This window comes from Tenrec ecaudatus, chromosome 2, assembly GCF_050624435.1.
Source record: "Tenrec ecaudatus isolate mTenEca1 chromosome 2, mTenEca1.hap1, whole genome shotgun sequence".
NCBI classification, from domain to species: Eukaryota; Metazoa; Chordata; class Mammalia; order Afrosoricida; family Tenrecidae; genus Tenrec; species Tenrec ecaudatus.
In genome coordinates, this window is record NC_134531.1 from 303,540,494 (window position 1) to 303,563,598 (window position 23,105).

At 42.2% G+C, this 23,105-nt stretch overlaps 1 protein-coding gene across 10 annotated transcripts in view; it reads right to left on the bottom strand.

The window, feature by feature from the left end:
* The window catches only part of LOC142439915 (transmembrane protein 45A-like), a 125,634-nt gene that overhangs the window by 28,803 nt on the left and 73,726 nt on the right, over positions 1-23,105 (bottom strand). Inside the window, exon 4 of one of the 10 annotated variants that reach the window (XM_075542632.1) lies at positions 2,055-2,195. The exons of 8 other annotated variants lie outside the window; for them this stretch is intronic. In XM_075542632.1, the coding sequence (XP_075398747.1) occupies positions 2,055-2,060 (6 nt within the window). In that variant the 5' untranslated portion in view covers positions 2,061-2,195. Of the gene's footprint in view, positions 1-579; positions 731-2,054; positions 2,196-23,105 lie in introns of those variants that run through there. One more of the 10 variants, XM_075542630.1, reaches the window with a different exon arrangement.

The following is a 23,105-nucleotide window of genomic DNA, read 5'->3' on the forward strand; positions in this document are numbered from 1 at the left end:
GTCCTAGTGACTGGAAAGGGGCCCTGGTGGCATAGTGATCACTGGGACTGAGATCCACAGCCCACTGGGTCATCAGCTCCTCTGCAGGACACAGAAGGGGCTCCCTACTCCCATAAACAGTGGCAGGTTCAGAAAGCCACAGGGGCAGTTCTCCCCTGCCCTACAGGGCAGCGCGGGGTAGGCATTGACTAGCTAGATGGCAGTAGTTTGGGTTTTTTCAGGGACTGTAAACCTTCAAGACAAACAGTCCTCCTCAAACACCCCCACGACCAGCTTTGAGGCTCTTGAGGCCCAGATTTGAGAGGGTCGACCTATCTCAGCAAGGACATTGATCCACAGAGCAGAGGCAATGGGGAATCACTGGAGGCTCTGGAAGCAGGATGATATGAGGGGACCAGAGCAGGGGGAAGAATAAGCTCCGGCTTCTAGTTCAATTAGCCAATTGGGGTCTTCTGATTTTTCTCTGTTTAAAATACCCAAATGAAATGAAGTCACAGTAGACTTGCTGGATTTGTCTGGCTAAGGCCCAGTGGGTTTGCACTTGGCTAGCAGCCAAACAGTCCGGCAGCTCAAACCTACCCAGTGACACATGAACAGGGCCTGGCAGTGGGTTTCCGGAAAGGCTGCATAACCAGGAAGTCTCTCTGGAGCAGTTCTAGTCTGTAACACCTGGAGCGGTCACGACTCAGCATTGACTCCATGGCAACAGGGTTAAATCTGGTACTTTGGAAGGGACGCAACAGAGTCACTTGCTCCTAGCAATGAAAATACCATTCAGTTTAATTTGTGTGGGATATCTACACCCTCAAACATCATTTCACTGTTATCTCCCAGAACATCATTATTCATATCTCTACCCAGTGAGACCTGCAAAAGTGGGAACCTTGTAATGTGTAATCATGCCAAAAAGGAGAACTCAAATGAATTTCCATGAAGAGAGAGAAAATGACAAGCTGCCTCTTGTCAAAGGTAGAAGTCTTGGAAGACCAGACAAGCCAGCCAGGTGTCACAGCTCGCACAGGTGTTTCGTTCCCTGTTTGCAGTACAGCTGGTTGCTTTTGAAAATCCACGTGATCAGAGTTGGATTAGATTTAAATCCAAGGGGTAGATAGGTTCCTTCTTGAAGGAAAGCTTTGGGTCTTTCTCTCCCACAACAGAACTTAACTGCTGGCAGCCAGCTGAGAAGACAGGCAAATTCGCCAGAGAAAGGAAATCCTTCTCAGTATCCTGTCTCACTGCCCCTACCCCTCGTTCTCTCCTGGCGAAAGAGGGTCACCCAGGCCTGAAGCAATGTGCTTAAACATCAAGCCAGCGGCGTCCAGTTGCAGTTCATCCTAAAAACTCCTGTTCTTTCTCTACTCCAGGAAAGCTTCGGTTCCCACTGACACAAAACAGCATCCTCATGGCTGAGGACAAGAAGCAACATTGACCTGATAGCTTCATGGGTCCTTTTTTCTTTCTTTCTTTCTATTGATGACTCACTTACTCCCCAGAAAGGCATTATTTTTAAACTCTAACACCTAGGAATAGACTGGGGAAGTCCAAAGATCTAAATCACATGTTCAGTGTTAATTCTTAGTATTTGGGCCACATCAACTACAAATCAGGCATAAAAGGAGAGGACTCAAAACAGAACAGAAGAAAAGATTCTCCAGCCTTGTTGTTTTCTGGATATGTCAGAGTGAGATTAGAGCCAAATAGGCTATTCTGAATATTGAAACACACAGGCACAGACGATGGGGAGGAAAGAAGAAAATTTTATCTTAAGCCACCCACCCAAATAAAATATTTCTAAGTCACAGTAACAACTCATTTCAATACACATCTGTAAATTCCACAGCACCAAGCAAATACGAACTGTTTATTGAACTCAAACATACCATTTACCCGAACACATGAAACAAAGTGTCTCCAATCATAGGCAGTTTTTTTCTTTGTCTTTTGTATTCATTTTGTTTTTTTTATAGACAGGTAGATTTTTTTTAATGTTTTGATTGTCCATTCTTCCTTGCCCTCACTCTCTCCCAAATTTCAAAAGTTCAGAATTTTCTTACCGTCATTTTCTCTCCTCTAAGTGAATTCCAACTTAATTCTCTTCCAAGAATGTACAGTGTTTCCAGACTCCAAAAGAGCAGAGGCTGCTGACCCCAAATTAAAAATGGCTAACTCCTCTTCCTCAGAGGTGAAACCAATACCTGTCCAGTACAAAGTGGAGAAGATAAACCTTCAGAATTCATGTATGAATTTATATTTGGGGAACACGCCCTTTGAATAGCCTGCCTTCCTGGTAGTTTCAGATCAGACTCATCCTGTTTCCCCACTTCCCAGGCCTGTCATGTGCCACCTTCTGTGAGAACTGAAGTCAACAGCGATGAGTGTGCCTTTCCACCCCTCGTCTAAACTATCACGATGATCAGAGGTGGCAGTACTTCTGTAAACCACATCCTATCATTTCTAAGAAAATAAACCTTCCTAACATACACTGCCTCCACGAAGAGACTCCTCCTGGTGCCAAGAGTGAGAAAGGAAGACACAATAAAACTGGAGTGAAGTCAAGCACGAAACTCCAAGCATTCAGAGCATCGTCCTAGTCGTGTCACTGTGTGGAGCAGACACGCAGTAGCAGAGTGCTCCAAAGGCTTGAGGCGCCTACTGGGGAACAAATACGGACTGCCCCTCCGAAAGCTAGTCAGTTTGAAGAGACCAAGGAAACAGGACTGGAAATGTTACATCCCTCACTGGTTACACAATTTGTGAGAATTCTTAGGATGACTCATATGCCTGACATGAAGAATGGAAGCATGGAGAAGGAAGTTATCTTGAAACCAAATTGAACCAACACACTGCCATTGAGTCAAGGCCAGCTCACAGTGACCCTACAGGTCAGGGTGGCATTGCCCCTGTGGGTTTCTAAGACTGTAACTCTTCTGACAGGAGTAGAAATTCCCCTTCTTTCTTCCAATCTTGCACCAGTGTAATGGAAAAGGAACCTGGGATTCCAGGACTCCGTGGGAAGGAAACATCTCAGTGGTTATCAGCCTCAGGTGCGTACAAGAACGTCCAAAGAGGAGCTTTGGTCTACAAGAGAGTTTCCCATTCTCTTGTAGCCCATCTTAACCCACTGCCCTAACTAGGAGAGCATGAGTGTGCCCCTTGTCTTTCTGGATGGTGCTGCCAAGATGCAGGAGACCTATTGGAATAAAAGAAAAGACAGGAAGAATTACCGTATATACTCATGTATAAGCTGAATTTCTCAGCACACTTGTTATGCAGTTTTTATGATAAAATTAAGTGCCTCGGCTGATATTCGGGCCACTTGTACTCGAGTATATACAGCACATGATGAATTCTAAGACACCTAGAGTCAGGACCCTTGGTATTAAACCCTGATATTTGCAAATATCGTCATACAATTCCATCCAGTCTCTTTAACCTTGCTATAAGTCATGTAGGAAATGGGTATAAGTAATATATTCCTTGTATAAATTCATATGGTATTGTTTAAATACATTTTGCTTCCTAGCAAACATTCCTCTATCAATGTACTCAGTTGTTGAGGGAAGTGCCATAGGCCCACATGGGATTTCATACTTTCAATTCCTAATGTTCTGAACATAATCCTCCCTAGCCCTTTCCATCAACTTCCAACTTACCCCCCTTATAACTGTAAAAAGTCCTTACACCACTACACTCATTCATACACTTATTCATATTCACCAAGTTCAATAAGTATCAACTGCATTCAGGGACTGTCCTTCATATATAGAGATAAGAAGACAAATTTTCCCTCAAGGACCATACAATCTTATAGGGAGAGAAATCTAAATTATTATAAGCTTTAAGAGGCTTCTGCAGATTAAAATGAAAAGAAAGAACAGTGTGTCTCTAACCAACAGTGCCGTCTTCATCCTGTCAGTATACAAGTTCTAGTTCCCTTTTTAATGTTAAATCCATGGTGATAGATAGATAGATAGATAGATAGATAGATAGATAGATAGATAGATAGATAGATAGATAAAGCAAGCTCTATCCCCCATGATACTTTGGACCAATTTAGTGTTGGGCTGCTAATTATAAAGTCAGCAGGTCAAAACCACCACCTGCTCTGAGCAGGAGAAAGATGAGGGCTTGAACTCCTGTCAACAGTTACAGTCTCAGAAAAACGCAGGGGCAGTTCTGCCCTGTCCGAAAGGGTTGCGATGAGTCAGAATTGTCTCTGTGGCAGTGAGTTTGGGGTTTGTTTGTTTGGAGGAGAGGGAGAGGGGCTTAAACAACTACTGAGTTTATGAGTTTCTGCCTCTGACTGCACCTCCACAAACACCGAGGAGTCCCCGTGATCCGAGAGCAGTGTCTCTCCAAGTGCGTCCTGTAGGACACAGAGTAGCAGAAACAGCGCACTAGTTAATAAAATACAAATTCCCGGGCCTCGTGCCATCTTCTAAACAGTCAGTGGGAGCAGGCTCAGGATTCTGAATTTTAAAAAAAAACTTTCATTGAGCCTTCTTAGAAAGCACTCTCCATGTGGCTTTTGTGTATTCTAGAGCTTTGACAGAAATGATCCTGGGCTATTTGGAGACATCCAGACATTTGACTATTATTAGAGTGAAAGTCCACATAGTAAGTCCATTTCCATCCAACAATTGAGACGTGACCTTGCTTGGTGACACTGTTTACAGCACTCACCAATCAGCAGAACTCTTCCCCCTTCCCTGCACCCCTCTTTTCTATCTACTCCTGCCTTCTGAAGTTCCTCCCCAAATACTGCTCTTTTGATCTCATGTGTTTGATTGTTCTGGGGGGGGCGTGCCTCCCTGGTGTATTGCCCACTGTATAAACCTGTCGTAATTAATGTTGTGCATGGGAAACCAACAGCCAGCATTATTCTCAATGGAGAAAGACCAAAAGCACTCTTTCTGTGAGTGGACACCAAGCAAGGATGCCGTATATGACCACACCGAGTAACACAGTATTGGAAGGCGTTAATAAAGTAATAACTCACTTCCATCATGTCCGTGCCCACTCAGAGAGACTCTAAATGACAGGATAGAACTTCCCCTGTGAGTTTCCAAGACCAACTTTTTTTAATTTAATAAATCATTTTATTGGGGCTCATACAACTCTTATCACAATCCATACATACATCAATTGAGTAAGGCACCCTTATATATTCATTGCCCTCATCATTCTCAAAATTCACCTTCCACTTGGGTTCCTGGAATCAGCTCGTTTTCCTTTTTTTCCCTCTCCCTCCCTCCCCGTTCCCCCCTTCCCCCTGAACCCTTAATAGTTTACGAATAATTATTTTATCTTATCTTACACTGCCTGGCATCTCCCCTCACCCACCTTCCCATTGCCCATCTCCCAGAGAGGAGGTTACACATAGATCCCCGAGATCGGTTCTCCATTTCTACACCCCCTTCCCTCCCAGTGCCAAGACCAACTTTTTACGGGGACAGAAAGCCCTGTCTTCTTCAGAGGGATGGATGGCGATTTCAAACTTTGAACCTTGTCGACAGCATCCCAGTGGGTAACAATTAGCCGCCAGGGCTCCTCCACTGGGGGTCTTAGCTGTTGCAATAATTCAAGACAGCAAAATTAAAGGCATCCAAATGAACCAGGAAGAAATAAAACTATCCCTCTTTGCTGATGATAGGATCTGATATATAGAAACCCCAGAGACTCTGCAAGACAACTGCTGAGAATACTTGAAAGAGTCAGCAAAGTGGCAGGGCACAAGATCAGCACACAAAACTCAGTCAGATTCTTTACAGCAAGGAAAACTCTGAAAAAAAAATATTTAGGAAACTAATACCACTGATGTAAAGCAATAAAAAGCAAAATACATAGGAAAAAATTAATCAGAAATACAAAGATGTAAACCAAGAACACTATAAGAAACTCAAAGAGGCATACAAGTCTACATTGTGAAAATGGCCATAAGAACCAGTAATTGAAAAGTATACAGTCCTGATCTAGATACCATCAGCAATCATCCAGCAGATGAAAAAACAAATAATTAACTTTATATGGAAAGACAATATATCCCAGATAAGCAAACACTACTGAAGAAGAAGAAGAAGAAGAAGAAGAAGAAGAAGAAGAAGAAGAAGAAGAAGAAGAAGAAGAAGAAGAAGAAGAAGAAAAGTAGAAGGTCTCGTATCGCCCAATTTCAAAACCTACTCAACAGCTGTCATTATTGTTAGGTGCAGTCCGGTCAGTGCTGACTCATAGCAACTCTATGTGCAGCACAAGGAATGAGCTAATATTTAATTTTCACAATTGGTTTCATGTTTGAGACCATTGTTACAGCCACTATGTCAAGCCATCTCCTCAAGGGTCATCTTCTTGTTCACTGACCTTCCACTTTAACAAGTATGATGTGATTTTCCACGGACTGGCCTCTCCTGACTACATGTCCAAGGTAGGTGAGACCAACTCTTGCCTCCTTGCTTCTACGGAGTATTCTAGCTCTGGCTCATCCAAGACAGATATGCTTGTTCTCCTGATAGTCCATGATACTTTCCGTATTCTTTGCCAGCACCGTCATTCAAGTGCATCGATTCTTAGGTCTCTCTTATTCGGTGTCCAGCTTTCACAGGAGAGTAGTCAAAACAGCTGGCACAATGGCAGGTACACAATGCAATGAAACAGAATTAAGAACCTAGAATTAAATCAATCTATGGACAGCTGATCTTCAACAAAGGGCTGAAATCCATTGAATGAGGAAAGGACAATATCTTTAACAAATAGTACTGGGAAAACTGAATGGATATATATTTTCAGAAAAATAAACAAGATTCATACATCACACCATTTACAAAAACTAACTCAAGATTGATCAAAGACCTAAGAGTACAATCTAAACCTATATAAAAGGAAAAATAAAGGCAATTTTAGAGGGCGCTAATTTTTGGCATAGACATAACAAAAAATACGCACAAACAGCAGAGAATCTAGATGACTGGGACCTTCTGAAAGAATAGTATTTGTGTACATAAAAACAATTCTCCAAAATATTATAAAGAAATTCTATGGACTGAGAAATATATTCAGCAATGACATAGCCAACAGACTAAACTTTAAAAAAATGATTGAAAACCTTGATTCCTCAACAAAAAAACTAAATCCAAGTTTTATAAAGGGCAGAGGACACAAACAGACACGTTACGTTACCAAAGAAGACAATCAGGCAGCCAAAGGACACAGGAAGAAATGCTTGCTATCGTTGCCACTAGAGAGCTGCAATTCAGGATGCCAATGAGAAACCATTCACCACAGTGCAACAGCAAAGTTCAGTACGGCAGAAAATAACAAATGCCGGCGAGAGTGTGGAGAGATTGGGATTCTCATGCCCCATTTGTGGGACCGTAGTATGGGGCAATCACTGTGGAAACTAAATTACAATTGATCAATTAAGAGTGACTTATCCTGCTTTTCACCACCACCACCCTCCCCATTCCTCCTGGTCTCTCATCATCAACATAATCATCATCAGCCCTGGTGTGCTCAATGATGGAGCCTCCCATGGGGAGTTGGGTGGCTCGCAGCTGCTCCTAAAGTCTGAATGATAATCTGACTCAGTCAGAAGATAATAACCCCCAGGGACTCTTTCTCCGGATTTTACCTTCTTATCATTCTTTCTATTCCTCTGCCTTTTGTTTAAGCAAGTGAAACCTTTCACCTCACATGCCAAATCTTCTTATGCAAACATCCCAGATGACAAAGAACGCTCTAAACTTGTAAATATGACACAGGGTGAGCCAAGACAGAGACTGTTTCCTATCAATAAAGTCAGCAACTAAAGAATAAAAATGGGCGGTGGCACGGGAAGGCAGCAGGTGAGGCACTAGCTGCTGTCACTGCCAGCCAGTGGTGCCCCTTCACCCAGCACCTCCCCGGCCTGGGTGATCTCTCCGCCTGGCAGTCTGTAGCCAGCAGTGTCAGTTTTCTGACAAACTATGAAATCATGGAGGCGAGGTTCAGTGTGCTGGTGGTGACAGACACAAGAAGTCAGCTAGGGCAGAACGAAAGTATGAGAAATCAAGAGCATGTGGCTGCTAGCTCTCCAGCTAGCCCGAGAAGTAGGAGATCCCGGGCAGAGCTCAAGCCTTCTCTTGGCTGTGGAGACCCAGCAAGTCCTTTTCTGAAGCCATCTTCAGTTGATGGCAGCAAGGTGGTCAAACTGCCGGCTTTGCATCCTTTTCCAAACCCACACACCAAAACTAGAGCCTGGAGGGTAATGGGGGGGGGGCGAGCAAGGGGGAGCCCATAGCATTGATGACTACATAGCCTCACTCACAGGGAGTGAACAATAGAAGTGGGTGTGAAAAGATAGAATGGATGGTGTAAAATACGGCAAAAATAAATTCATGAATAAATAAGGGTTCTTGGGGGGTAGGGTGGGGGGAATCAAGAGGAGCTGACACTTGTCGAGGAGTTCAAGAAGAAAGAAAATGCTTTGAAACCGGTTGTGGTGGCAATTGTACAATACTGCTTGATGGGATTGAACTATGGAATGTGATGATATCTGTAAGGGCTCCCCCCACCCCCAAATGCTAAAAAGAACAACAACAAATGCCACGTTGTCGCCTAACTCCAACCAAGTCCTGGAAATAAATACGGGCCTGTGATATTTCTGTGGCCGGCGGTGCACCTGAGACGGGAAAATGCTTACAATTCACCGAAGCCCTAACCAAACCCACTGTTGCTGAGACGTTCCCGTCATTCCAGCCCTATAAGGCGGACTAGAACTGCCCCTTCGGGTTTCCGAGACGCTACGTCTTCACAGGAACAGTCTCAACGTTCTCCTGTCGAGAAGCTGGCGGGTTTGAACCGCCAACCTTGCACTAGCAGCCCAACATGCCACCCACTGTGCCGCCAGGGCCCCTTCTGAGAGGGCCGACTCTGTGCTCAGAATGTTTCACACTCGAGCTCATCGCATTTCCTGAGCTAACTCAAGGAGCTCTTATCTGCACCACAGACACGAAGACACGGAGGCTAAAAGGGATTAGCCACCTGCTTTAATAAATGTCAGCAACGACCAGAGACAGATGTCAACATCTTTATATATCGCTACCAAATCCCAAATCCACCGCCCCCCCCCACCGCGTTGCTGTGTGGCATTGAGTGGATCGCCACTCAGCAATGGCTTAAGCCTGAGTACAACACTCCAGAGGGTGTCCTTGGCTGAAATCTTCACAGGGGACGATCAACAGGTCTTTGCTCCATAGAGCGACAACTCTTATGTTCAATTTGACCACTTTGGGGCTAGCAAGCACTTAACTCGGGCTACTTGTACCACCAGAGTTCATTACTACCACCCAAGAACAGGGCAGCACTTGGAAAAGATTTGCCATTAGCTCTATCCAAAAATCTTTATCAAGTACCTTTGGGTAAGTTTGGCACAATAGGTGTATGTCTAGTCCTAACCCTTTCTAACAAAGCAAGCACATGTGAAGGAGGTGAACGAAGCTTTGCACAAAAGTATGTACTGCCATTGCCAAAGTCAGAGTGCCCAGGGCTTCCGACACCAGCAAAACTAGACCCCATGCAAGACGAAAATATAGTATATGACAAGTGACGATTCAAATGGTAAATTATAGTGGTATCATTGTGTTTCTATTCATAGATAAAATAGAGCTTTAACTCAAAGGAAGTTCAAAAATAAGCTACAAGGGGACTAAAGATTTAATTAGGAAAATCAGATGTTATCTCCTTACAGAAGAGTCACAGGGAGGAGACGAGCCAGTCTGGTGCAGGGTAGCAACAATGAAAGATGCAATTTTCCTCCAGTTCTTAAATGCTTCCTCCCCACCCACTATCATGATCCCAAGTCTGCCTTACAAACCTGGCTAGACCAGAGGATGTACACTGGTACAGATAGGAACTGGAAACACAGGGGATCCAGGGCAGATGATCCCTTCAGGACCAGTGCTGAGAGTGGTGATACCTTGAGAGTTGAGGGAAGGTGAGGTAAGAGGGGAAACAGATTACAAGGATCTACATATAACCTACTCCCTGTGGATAGACAACAAAAAATTGGGTGAAGGGAGACATTGGACAGTGTAAGATATGACAAAATAATAATAATTTATAAATTATCAAGGATTCATGAGGGAGGGGGAATGGGGAGGAAGGGGGAAATGAGGAGCTGTTATCAAGGGCTCAAGTAGAAAGCAAATGTTTTGAGAATGATGATGGCAACAAATGCACAAATGTTCCTAACACAGTGGATGTATGCATGGATTGTCATAAGAGTTGTCTGAGCCCCCAATAAAATTATTTTTTTAAAGAAACAAAAGAAAATCAGATGTTAAAAGCGTTTTAGAAGAGTTTATCTTTATGACCTTGGAAAAAGAAAGGATATGTTTTTTTATTAATCATTTTATTGGGAGCGTCTCTTACAAATCTTATAACATTCCATCATTCAATTATATTAAGCACACTTGTACATATGTTGCCATCAACATTACCAAAACATTTTCTTTTTACTTGAGCCCATGGTATCAGATTCTCTTTTTTCCCCTCCCTCCCCCACCCTACCACCCTCGTGAATCCTTGGTCAATTACATATTATTGTCATTAGTTAGTGTCTTATAATGTCCATTGTCTTCCTTCACCAACATTTCTGTTATTCTTCAGACCCTTCGTAGCTACACATCAGATTCAGATGTAGACAACCATCTTTGTAGACTCTGTTATGGCAACTGACCTTGATGTTCATGGAGACTATGGTCCTGAACTCTCACACACTGACCCAAGGTGTTTGCTAAATGCCTAACAAATGTCCATAATTATGTCCCTTGTATGCTCTACTATGTACACAGATATAGTTGCGTACATAGTACACATATAAATAAATATGCATGAAGTCTTCTGTCACTCCTATATATTCTTATTGGCGTAGTTCCATTCTCAGTATGCCACTGTTCAGCTTGCATAGCTTTCTACATATCTACTCACAGATCACTGGCATTACTGTCATTGTATGTTTATACTTGTCAATAGGAGCCCTGGTGGTGTATTTGTTACACATTGGGCTGCAATCCACATGGTCGGCAGTTTGAAACCAATAGCAGATCAGCAGAGGAAAAAGTGGACTCCTAACCCCGTAAGCAATAATGGTCTCAGAAACCCACAGGGGGTCGCTCTGAGTCAGCGTTGCCTCGATGGCACGGAATATATTTATAAATAAATAGTACTTACCTTTGTTGCCTTTAACTACTGTTTACTTTATAGTGTCTTCCTTCGCCTTGGTCATTTTATTCTGAGTTACCCGTACTGTAAATTGCCTTTCCAATCACTCAAATTCATCTGTGGCTAATTCCTAGTTATTGATTCATTCTTTCTTCCCTTCCCAATTCTCTAGCCATTTAAGAATGTGTTTGTGCAAATCTTTGTTACTTTATATAATAAAGGTCTTACACAATATTTATCCTTTATCATTGACTTATTTCACTCAGCATAATGTCCTCAAGCATAATGTTCATGTCATGTTTCAAAGATTTGTTGTTATTTTTTAACACAGTGTAGAATCCCACTGTGTGAATGCACCAGTGGCTTGTGTCTGTTTGTTTTCAAATTTGAGACTTTCTCGATTAGAAACTTTCTTTTTCTTTTATTTTTTTTAAAATCATGTTATTGGGGACTCATACAACTCTTATCACAATCCATACATACATCCATTGTGTCAAGCACATTTGTAGATTTGTTGCCATGTCATTCTCAAAATATTTGCTTTCTACTTAAGCCCTTGGCATCAATTCCTCATTTTCCCCTCCCTCCCCATTACCTCCTCCCTCATGAATTCTTGATAAGTTACAAGTCATTATTATTTTGTCATATCTTACACTGTCCGACGTTTCCCTTCACCCACTTTTCTGTTATCCAACCTCCAGAGAGGAGGTTATATGTAGATCCTTGTAATCGGTTCCCCCTTTTCCCCAACCTTCAGGCCACCCTCCCAGTATCACTACTCTCACCACTGGTCCTGAGGGGTTAATCTGTCGTGGATTCCCTGTGTTTCCAGTTCCCATCTCTACCAGTGTACATCCTCTGGTCCAGCCAGATTTGTAAGGTAGAATTGGGATCATGATAGTTGGGGGGAGGAAGCACTTAAGAACTAGAGGAAAGTTGTAGGTTTCATCGTTGCTACATTGCACCCTGACTGGCTGTCTCCTCCCCAAGACCATTCTGTAAGGGCATGTCCAATTGCCCACAAATGGCCTTTGGGTCCTCACTTTGCACTCCCCCTCATTCACAATGATGTGATTTTTGTTCCTTGATGCCTGATCCCTTAGACACCTCATGATCACACAGGCTGGTGTGCTTCCTCTATGTGGGCTTTGATGCTTCTCTGCTAGATGGCCGCTTGTTTACCTTCAAGCCTTTAAGACCCCAGATGCTTTATCTTTTGATAGTTGGGCACCATCACCTTTCTTCACCACATTTGCTTATGCACCCATTAGTCTGCAGTGATCGTATCATGGAGGTGAGCACACAATGATATGATTTTTTGTTCTTTGATGCCTGATAACTGATCCCTTCGACACCTTGTGATCACACAGGCTGGTTGTACCAGTGTTTTTTAACCACTCGCCCATTGATGGGAGCTCAGGTTGTTTCCATCTTCTTTCTGTTGTGAACATGCTTCAGTGAACATGGGTGTGCATATATTAGTACCATGACTGATTTTTCTTAGCAGTGAGATTGTTGGCTCATATGGTTTTTCTATTTCCAATGTGTTAGGAACGTGCCATTCCATTTTCTACAGTGCTTGTGCCATGCCGTGACCTCACCAGCAATGCATGAGGGCTCCAGTCTCTGCACATCTTCACCAACCTTTGTATTTTCTGTTTCTTTGAACATTGTTGTTATTGCTGGAATGAGGTGATATCTTACTGTTGTTTTGAGTTTCATCTGTCCAAGAAGTTCAGATGGCACTTTCAGATAGGTATTAAACTGCTAACTTCAAGGTTAAGAGTTCAAATCCACCAACCATTTTAGGGGGGAAAAAAGATGAAGCGATCTGCTCCCTTCCATAACCATGTACAAAGCCTTGGAAACACTATATAGGATCATCATGAGTCAGAATCAATGGAATAGCAGTGGGTTTGGTCTTCATAGTCTTGGAATGGGGGAATCAAGAAATTTCTACCACTTTATCATATATTCATTGGCCACCTATGTGTCTTCTTTAGTGAAGAGTTAACTCATTTCCATGGCCCATTTTAAAATTGGATTGTTTCTCTTTTTGTTGCTGAGATTTTGAAGTGTTCTATAAATTTGGGGGCATCAGTCCTTTGTAAGTTATGTTGTTTCCCTGGTCTCTCTGTTCTCTTTTGGTAAAATCACTTTGATGCACATAGTGTTCCATTTTTAGAATACCCCAGTCATCTGGGTATCACCTGCTGTTTAGCCATTTTTAATTTTGTTTGACAGACTTTTATGGCATAAGTTAGAGCCCCTAAACCTGTCCCTATTTTTTCTCTGATAATCTTTACAGTTTTAGATTTTACATGTAGGTATTTCATCCATCTTGTCTTAGTTCTTATATATGGTATGAGGGTTGTACCCTGTTTCCTTTTTCTGTAAATGGATATCTAGGTTTACCCACACTGTTTTTTAAAGAGACTATCTCTTCCCCAAATTTATACACTTTTGCCTTTTAACAAAGACCAGCTGTTTACAGATGGGCGAACTTGCATCAGGATTCTCAGTTCTCTTCCCTTGTTCTGTGTCTGTTGCACTAGTACTGGGCTATTTTAATAAGAGAGGCTATAGAGTGGGTTTTCAAATCTGTAATTGCAAGTTTTCCTACCTTGTTCTTCTGTAGTAGTACTTTGCTTATCTGACTCTCCTTCCTTTCCATATAAATTGATGATAGGTTTTTCCATCTCTTCAAAGAATTATGGTGGAATCTGTATTAGGGGCTGCATTATGTCTACATATCACTTTGGGTAGTATTAATATTTTCACAATGTTTACTTGGGCTTTTTGGTTGTTTGGTTGTGTGTATGTATTTATTTATTTTCATTTTTATTACGAGTTGGCTGAAAGTTTCAGAGCAAATCAATTTTCCATTCAACAATCCATACAGATTTTGCTTCATGTCATTGATTGCAAGTCTCACAATGTAATATCACATACTCCACTTTCTCCTTGTGTTTCCTGTTTCTATTCACCCTTTTTTCCCTAAGCTTTCTACATTGTGTCCTTGGGTAAATACTGCCATTTTTATCTCAAATGGTTAATTATTCTAAGAAGTGTATTCTTCACCAGTATTCTTGTTCCCTGTGTAGGCCTGTCCATTGTTTGGCTGAACTGGAAAACAGGGCTCAGTTTGGTTCTAGGCCTGAGAGTGTCAAAGGGCTATAATGTCTCTTAGGGGTTCCACCAGTGTCTCTCTAGCCAGCAAGCCTCGTCTTTCTTAAGATTTTGTGTTTTGATTCACATTTTTCTCTTACTCTAACCGGGACCTTCTAATGCATTTTCATAATATCTTATCTAGCAATAAATTAGAAAAGGAAAAACTGCCCGCAGGTGTGAAGAATAAGAACTGGCAGTTCAACACAAGGTGAAACCTTAATGTCTGATAATCATATAAAAAGATTCTGGCTTCACCAAAACTTGAAGAAAAGCAAGTTTAAAGTAAAGACACAAAGTTTTAAAACTATCTGTAGTACTGAATATTGCTAAAGGAATGGGGAAACAGTAGTTCTTATATAATCTTAGGAAGTCTCTAAATTGGCATCACTACTTGAAAAATTTGGCATGCGCTAGGGTCACTGAAATGGCACAAACACAACGCAGGAATGCCCTCTAGAGTACCCACACCAGAAAGAACTCTTTCGCATGTTTTCCTGGTATGCAAAAAAATTTTTTGTAGTATGGATTGTAGAAATTAAAATTTAGAAATTACCTGAATACTCATCTGTAGGGAAATAGATAAATAGCATGAGGTATAATATATGCAATGGAATATTGTAAATGAACCAATAAGCAGCATCTTGTTAAATAAAGAAAAGACTGAAGTTTTCAAGGATTTTATTTTACTTAAGTACCTAGTCAGCATCCATGGAAGCAGCAGTCAAAATAATCTAATGATACATTGCATCGGGTAAATCTGCTGAAAAAGAAATCTGGACTGTTAAAAAGCAAAGATGTCGCTTTAAGAAATAATTACACTGGGGGCTCATACAACTCATTACAATCCACACAAAGATGTCAATTTAAGGACTAAGGTACACCTGATCCAAGTCAGGGTATTTTCTTCTTTTTAAAATCATTTTATTGGGGGCTCATACAACTCTTATCACAAGCCACTCATACATCAATTATGTGTCAAGCACATTTGTTGCCATCTTCATTCTCAAAACATTTGCTTTCTACTTGAGTCCTTGGTATCAACTCCTCATTTTTCCCCTTCTACCCTGCACTCCTCCCTCATGAACCCTTGATAATTTATAATTATTTTGTCATGTCTTACACTATCCAATGTCTTCCTTCACCCACTTTTCTGTTGTCCATCCCAGAGGGAGGGGGCTACTTGTCGATCCTTGTCATCAGTTCCCCCTTTCTACCCACCTTCCCTCCATCCTCCAAATATCACCACTCTCACCACTGGTCCTGAGGGTTTCATGTGTCCTGGATTGCCTGGGCGTCCATTTCCTATCTGTACTAGTGTACATCCTCTGGTCTAGCCAGATTTGTAAGGTAGAATTTGGATCATGATAGTGGTTGGGGGGAAGCATTTAAGAATTAGAGGAGAGTTGTATGTTTCATTGTTGCTACACTAAATATCAGTTTAATAAAAGAAAGTAGTTTTGCATTGAGGGAGTACTTGAGTGGAGGCCGAATGTCCATCTGCTACCTTAATACTAAACCTATAAATATATTCACATAGATCTATTTCCCCATTATATATAAATATATTTACATATGTGCATGCCTGTATTTAGACCTCTATAAATGCCCTTTGCCTCCTAGTTCTTTCCTCTATTTCCTTTTACGTCCCTCTTGTCCCACTATCATGCTCAGCCTTCATTTGGGTTTCAGTAATTCCTCTCGGTTATATTGCTCTTCATCAATCCCTATCAGGCCTCTTACACCCTCCTCCCCACTGATTTTGGATCACTTGTTGTTCCCTTGTCCCTGGGTTGGTTAATACCACTTCCTTTCCCCACCTCCCCCTCTCCCCTCTCTCATGCCAACCCCCCCCCCCAAACTCTCTCCCCTGTTGTTTTCTCCTCCAGATTGTTCATCCAGGTTATATTATCTAGATAGATCTGCAGAGATAATAGTATGCACCAAAACAATGCAACAAAAGAAAATAACAACAACAAAAAACCAATGATAAACGAAGAAAAGCCTGTAAATAGTTCAAGGTGTTTCTTGACCTTTAGGAGTGTTTTCCGGTCTACTCTGATGGGGTGCCATGTCTTGGCCCCAATATCTATTTTTGGTACTCCCTCAGGACTTCCTTGCTCTGCTCCCCTTGCTGTTCTGTTGAATGTCCTTAGTGTTTTGCCTTGGTGTGGTGGGGTCAGACCTGGCACAATTCCCATACTGTGTCACCAGTGGTGTCTCATAGTGGGGCCGGCCATATGGTCCTCTCTGTGCATTGGCTGCTCTGAGCAGGATTATCATCCTCAAGGCTCAGTGGGCCAGGATGTGCTTCACTCTCTCTTCCACCCCATTCATTAGCTACTGTGTGCTCTGATCAGACATGTCCCTCTCCCTGAGCTGCAGCTTCAGTGCTGTCATCTGAAGTAAATCCTTCTGGGGGGAGAGGTGGCTGTCCATGTAAGTTAGGATTGTGGCCGGCCCCTCAGAATCCAAGTCAAGGTATTTTCAATTACCCCATAGGCATGTGAAATAAATACCAAAAAGAATCTATCCCTTTAAATTGTGGTGTCTGAGAAGAATATTTAAAATATTGTGAACCATCAGAATATAACTCCTTAGAAGTGAGAATGGTGTGCTTTGTTCACAACCTTAAAGTAATACATGTACTTTGAGCCTGTTAATATCAAGAAAGACCAGTCCTGGAAAAGGACATCATGCTTGCTAATGTGAAAGAGATTACTTTCAATGAGATTGATTGAGACAGAGGATAAATCAATTGGCTCAAACATGGCAGCAATTGTATAGAAGGTAGTATAAAAATATAGTGGAGGGTAGAACTTCCCCATAGAGTTTCCAAGAGTGTGCATCTTTCTGGAAGCAGACTGTCACATCTCTCTCCAATAGAGTTGTGGGTGGGTCTGAACCACTGATCTTTTTGTTGGCTTAGCAGTTAAGTACTTTAATACTACTAAATTAAGCAGCACTCCTTTAGATTAAATGAATCATTCTAGTTGAAGCTTAGCGTTTGTTAGTAATTTTTATTTTACTCTTATTTATTTACTGGGTTTTTTTTACATGTAAAAATGATGTCATTCATTCAACAGGCCTCCACTCAAGTACTCCCTCAATGCAAGAATACTTTGTTCTATTAAACTGGAATTCCATGATGCTCACCTTCCTGACAGGATGGCTGAAGACAAAGAGGGTGCATAAGCAAATGTGGTGAAGAAAGCTGATGGTGCCCAGCTATCAAAAGCTATAGCACCTTGGGTCTTAAAAGCTTGAAGGTAAACAAGTGGCCATCTAGCTCAGAAGCAACAAAGCCCACATGGAAGAAGCACACAGACTGTGCAATCACGAGGTGTCGAAGAGATCAGGTATCAGGCACCATCATAACAAAAAATCATATCATTGTGAATGAGGGGGAGTGCGGAGTGGAGAACCAAAGCCCATTGGTAGGCAATTGGACATCCCCTTAAGGAGAATCGTGGGAATGAGAGGAGCCAGTCAGGGTGCAGTGTAGCAATGATGAAACCCAAACATACAACTCTCCTCTACTTCCTAAATGCTTCCTCCCCACCCCACCCCCCACTATCATGATCCCAATTCTACCTTCCAGATCTGGCTAGACTAGAGGATATACACTGGTACAGATAAGAACTGGAAACATAGGGAATCCAGGACACATGAACCCCTCGGGACCAGTGGTGAGAGTGGCAATACTGGGAGGATGGAGGGCAGGTGGGGTAAAAAGGGGGAACTGATGACAAGGATCAACATGCAACCTCCTCCCTGGGGACAGACAACAGAAAAGTGGGTGAAGGGAGATGTTGGACAGTGTAAGACATGACAAAATAATAATTTATAAATTATCAGGGTTTCACGAGGGATGGGGAGCAGGGAGGGAGGGGGGAAATGAAGAGCTGATGCCAGGGGCTTAAGTGGAGAGCAAATGTTTTGAGAATGATGAGGGCAATTAATGTACAAATGTGCTTTACACAATTGATGTATGTATGGATTGGGATAAGAGTTGTATGAGCCCCCAATAAAATGATTAAAAAAAAAAAAGATCTACAACCTCAGAAATTCTAGGTTAGGTTGCTCTGAGTCAGAATCAAATCAATGAGGGTATACTATATATGTATTATATATCTATAGGTCTGCATCTTTATTTCTTGTTTTATAACAATAAAACCACCAGTTATTACAGAAAAAATGATGTCAGCCCAAGCGGAAAGCGAGAGTTTTGAGAATGATGAGGGAAACGAATGTATAAGGGTGCTTTACACAATTGATGTATGTGTGGAATGCGATAAGGGTTGCATGAGCCCCAATAAAATGATTTAAAAATAAATAAATGGAACTTTATTTAAAACCCAAAAAATAAGATGTCATTCATTACACCTGTGAATGCATAGTTATAAAAACATAAAAGAGTAACTGAACAGATATACACCAACAGAGAGAAATAGAATTGGAGAGAGGCTGGTCAAAGACACTCCAAAGAGAAAATTTTATTTCTTTTATATAAAGGGAAGAAAGACCCTCAGGAACAGTAGGGGAAGAGCGATATCATGAGGGTAGCATCATGAGGGGGCTAGTCTCGATGCCAGGTGCCTTTCCCTAGACTATACTGAGGTAGCTATTTCTCTCTCAGGGAAGGGAGTCGATATGATGACAGTGGGTTGGGGTAGTCTTTTTAGAACACTGCATCTCTAGTGGGTACCACAAAATGCTCCAGATGGCCACAATTTAAGGCTAAAAAATGAATGAGATACGCATGTTGCTAAAATGGGTTACTGAAGGAGCTGGAAGAGGCCCTGTATCTGGATGTCTTTAAATAGAAACTCACTCCCTATCATCTAGTCCAAGGGAGCTTCCACAAGCATGGAAAATTCCATCATCTTTCTATTGTATTTCCTCATGAACTTTTTGAAGCCCTTGAAATATTTGATAGGGGCTTGGTATGCAGAATATATAAAGAAATCCTACAAGTCAAGAACTCAAAAACAAGCAGCTTGATTTTTTAAATGGACAAAGGACTTGAATAGGTATTTCTCCCAAGAAGATATACAAGCAGTCAATATGCACATTCAAAAGGATACTCAACATTATTAGGGGGCATATGACATCACCTCACACTCATTAAGAAGGCCATTTCAGGAAAGGAGGAAGGAGATGGCATCCAGTTAGATTTACCTGCTGCCAAGTAAAGTGAAGGAGACTGGGAAGTAAACCGTTAAAAAATATAATCAGAGTGCTAGAGTCAGTACTGACCCCCATTTTTGGTTGTTGTTTTTTTTTTTCCCTCATAAAGCGAAGGGAAAATACACTGAAATGCTCTAGGTCCATTGTGCTGGGATAATGGATTCCTGGCCAACTCTCTGCCAGCGTCCTAGTCCTGCAGCGAATAGGGATTTCCCCAGGCTGACATCCAAAAGGGCTCATGATCCCAGAATGGAAGAACCCTCTGAAAGCGAGTGACAGGATACCACACCAGAGAACCCTGCACTGTCAGCTACCTTAGGCCATTGCTGCTTCAAGCATGGCGCTTACTGCAGCAGCATCTGCATCGAAAGCAGCTTCTTAGGAACACAGAATCCTAGACCGCACCCTAGACCGACTGAATCAGAATCTACTCTTTAACTGGAACCCCAAGTGATTCATATACACATTAAAGTTTCAGACACACTAATCTGGAATAGCATTTCTTAACCTCAGCAATACTGATATTTTAGGTCAGGAAATACTTTGGTGTAATGGGGCTTCTTTATGGGACACCAATAGATCCCAGTGCCACCTAAACCAGTTGGGACTATCAAAAATGTTTAGAGATAATAATCTATGTTTGAGGGGGACAAGTTTAAGGTATTCTAGAAAATCCTTGAGCAAATGCCATTAACAAAATAGTTAATTTTTTCAAACTTTCTCAGCAAGTATGGGGTGATAACAAAATTTAACCACACTCCAAACCAAACTTACCGCCATCAGGTCACTGCTGACTCACAGTAACCCTATAAAACACAGCAGATCTGACCCTGGTGAGTTTCTGAGATTGTAACCCTGTATGGGAGTAGAAAGGCCGGCCTTTCTCCTAGGAGCTGACTGGTTGTTTTGAACTGCTGGCCTGGTGGTTAGCAGCCTAATGCATAACTACTATGTCGCCAGGGCTCCCAACAAACTGTACAGTTAACTAGTATTTCAGAGCAAGTTTTTCTCAGTACTTTTTCCAGAAAGATAAAAATGTACATTCTTACAATTAATAGAAACAAAAAGTACTTTGGAAAAATGAAGTTTGCAAAATTTCTACGTGAAAACTTTGCCATGCAAAATTGCTCACTTCTCAGTGAAATAGTACTGCCAAGGTGGAAAGGGGACATGGCTATTCAATAGGACAACATGAGGTCATGGATTTGTGACTGATTGTGATCCGGGCCAATTATATTTGCCAAAATGAAATCACATAAAAGTGTGGAATACCTCTCATTTTGAAGCAGATGGTCCAGTGTGGGCATTACTGCACTACACCTGTCAATTCCAAGGTATAGGGACCCCATCGGACAGAGCAGGGCCGCCCTAATGGTTTTACAGGCCGTAATGTTTATGGAAACGGACGGCCACATCTTCCTACCATGGTGCAGCTGGTGGGTGCAAACTGTTTGGTTTTTTTGTTTCTTTGTTTTGTATGCTTTTCCCTATGGGGAACGTTATGTTTGGTGGACCTATGAAGACAATAACTGGATTAATAATTTCTCAGGGGCACAGAAGGGGCACTTGGGGTCATGGTGAGGAGTCAACAATGAGTAGAAAAATGAAGAAACTGTTCTGAAGCTGATTGTGGTGATTATTGCACAAGCCTTCTTAATATGATTTAACTATTCGTATGATATGCTAATTATATCACCAAAAATATTTTAGAAATAACAAAATTGGCGTGGGTAGGGAAGGTTGTGAGGGAAAAATATAAATAGATGGCAAAACAAACCTAAGCTAGAAATTAGTGGCTCCTAGTTTTAGCAAGTAAAGAAAGAAGCAACCTAATTTCAGCTAGTGATAGCACTAGCCAGAGTAGTGCGATAGAGTTAAGATCCAGCCTGGGTTGGGAAAGTGGAAGGGCTGGGTTGAGCTGAGTTGAAGGTTTAGGGCTGGAGGAGGGATTGGGCCTTTGAAGTAGATGAGGCTGTCCACTGCAGGCACTTTGGGTGTGTCCTCCAGAACATTACTAAAGAGGTTCCATTTCGTGGGAGCAACAGCTGAACTTTGAGAGTGTGGCAAGTTTTTCTGGATGCCCAGTGGTAGAAATTTGGATTTAAAAAAGGTCACTGCCACAGTCAATGCCAACTCACAGGGAACCTACAGCCAAGATAGAACTGTCCCTTTAGGTTTTCAAAAGGATAACCCTTTCCAAGAGTAGGAAGGCCCATTTTTGTCCCTTGAAGTGGCTGCTTTGAACTGCTGACCTTGAAGATCACAGCCCAATGTCTAACCATGAGGCCACCGGGAGACCCCAAAAGTCTCTGGAGCCCTGAAAGACAATACTTCTCCTAGGACACCAAACACTGCTGTGATCGTTCCTCTCACAACTTATAAAGACGCATGAGCTTCCCCATGTAGAAGTCAATTCTGAAATGAGTTCCATGTGGAACTGCCCCACAGGGGTTCCCAAAGCACTTAATCGTTACAGAAGCAGTTTTTCCCCATCTCTCTCCCAATAAGCAGCTGGTGAGGATGAACCTCTGACCTTTCGGGTAGCAGCCAAGGGCTAAACCACTGTGCCACTAAGTCTCCTTCTTTGTAAACCCGACAGAATGCGAGCAAAGCTCTTGCCAGGGGTGGGCACTGTGGGAGGTTGTTTTCAAATGTCTCAAAGCTCTCCACTGAGATGCTCAATTCGGTGATTACTGAGACTTAAAGTGACCTCTGTGTGTCTGGAGGAGCAGAAGTTAGAGTTGGGGAGATACTCTAAGCAGTCTCTCCCATCCTGCCTGGTTATAACAAGTCTCAGAAGAGCTCACCCCAAGAGGCTCTGGGAAGGGGAGGTTAGGAGCACGCACAAGTCTCTTCACACCAGCCTGTGCAAAGACAGATTGGCATGAGCGATGAAGCCCTCAGAAAAGATCAAGGGCAGGCGTGCTGTGCAAACCAGGAACTGGTTCATTCTGTGGAGAATTTGCCTTTCTACCTCAGAATCTACATTTTAATAAGGTCACGGGTGATTCATATAGATCCTCCAAAGAATATGAAAGAATCATCTTGTTAAAACGCAGGTTTTCATTCCTTATACCTGGGAAGGCAGACCTGAAAGAGCCTGTTGGAAGACTTGATGCAAACACAAGACATGCTCACAAGGCTGCTCTTTTGGGCCTTTTTCTTTCCAAAGAGTTGCTTTGGTAATGTGCAGCTATCACTGAAGATTTTCCCATTTACCAAATCTTCCAAGGTCTTTGGTGATGAACACTCTGACAGCAGCCTCCATTCTATGATGCAAGACAGTATCAAGGACGGGAGGAAATAAAGAGATAGTGTCTGGGGTTTTAAAGGCTTGAAGGTGAACAAGCGGCCATCTGGCTCAGAAGCAAAAAAGTCCACATGGAAGAAGCACACCAGCCTGTATGATCACGAGGTGCCAAAGGGACCAGATATAAGGCATCATGCAATATATATATACCATAGTGAATGAAGGGGGAAGTGCAGAGTGGAGACCAAAAGCCCATTTGTCGGCCACTGGAGATCCCCTCATAGAGGGGTTTAGGAGAGGA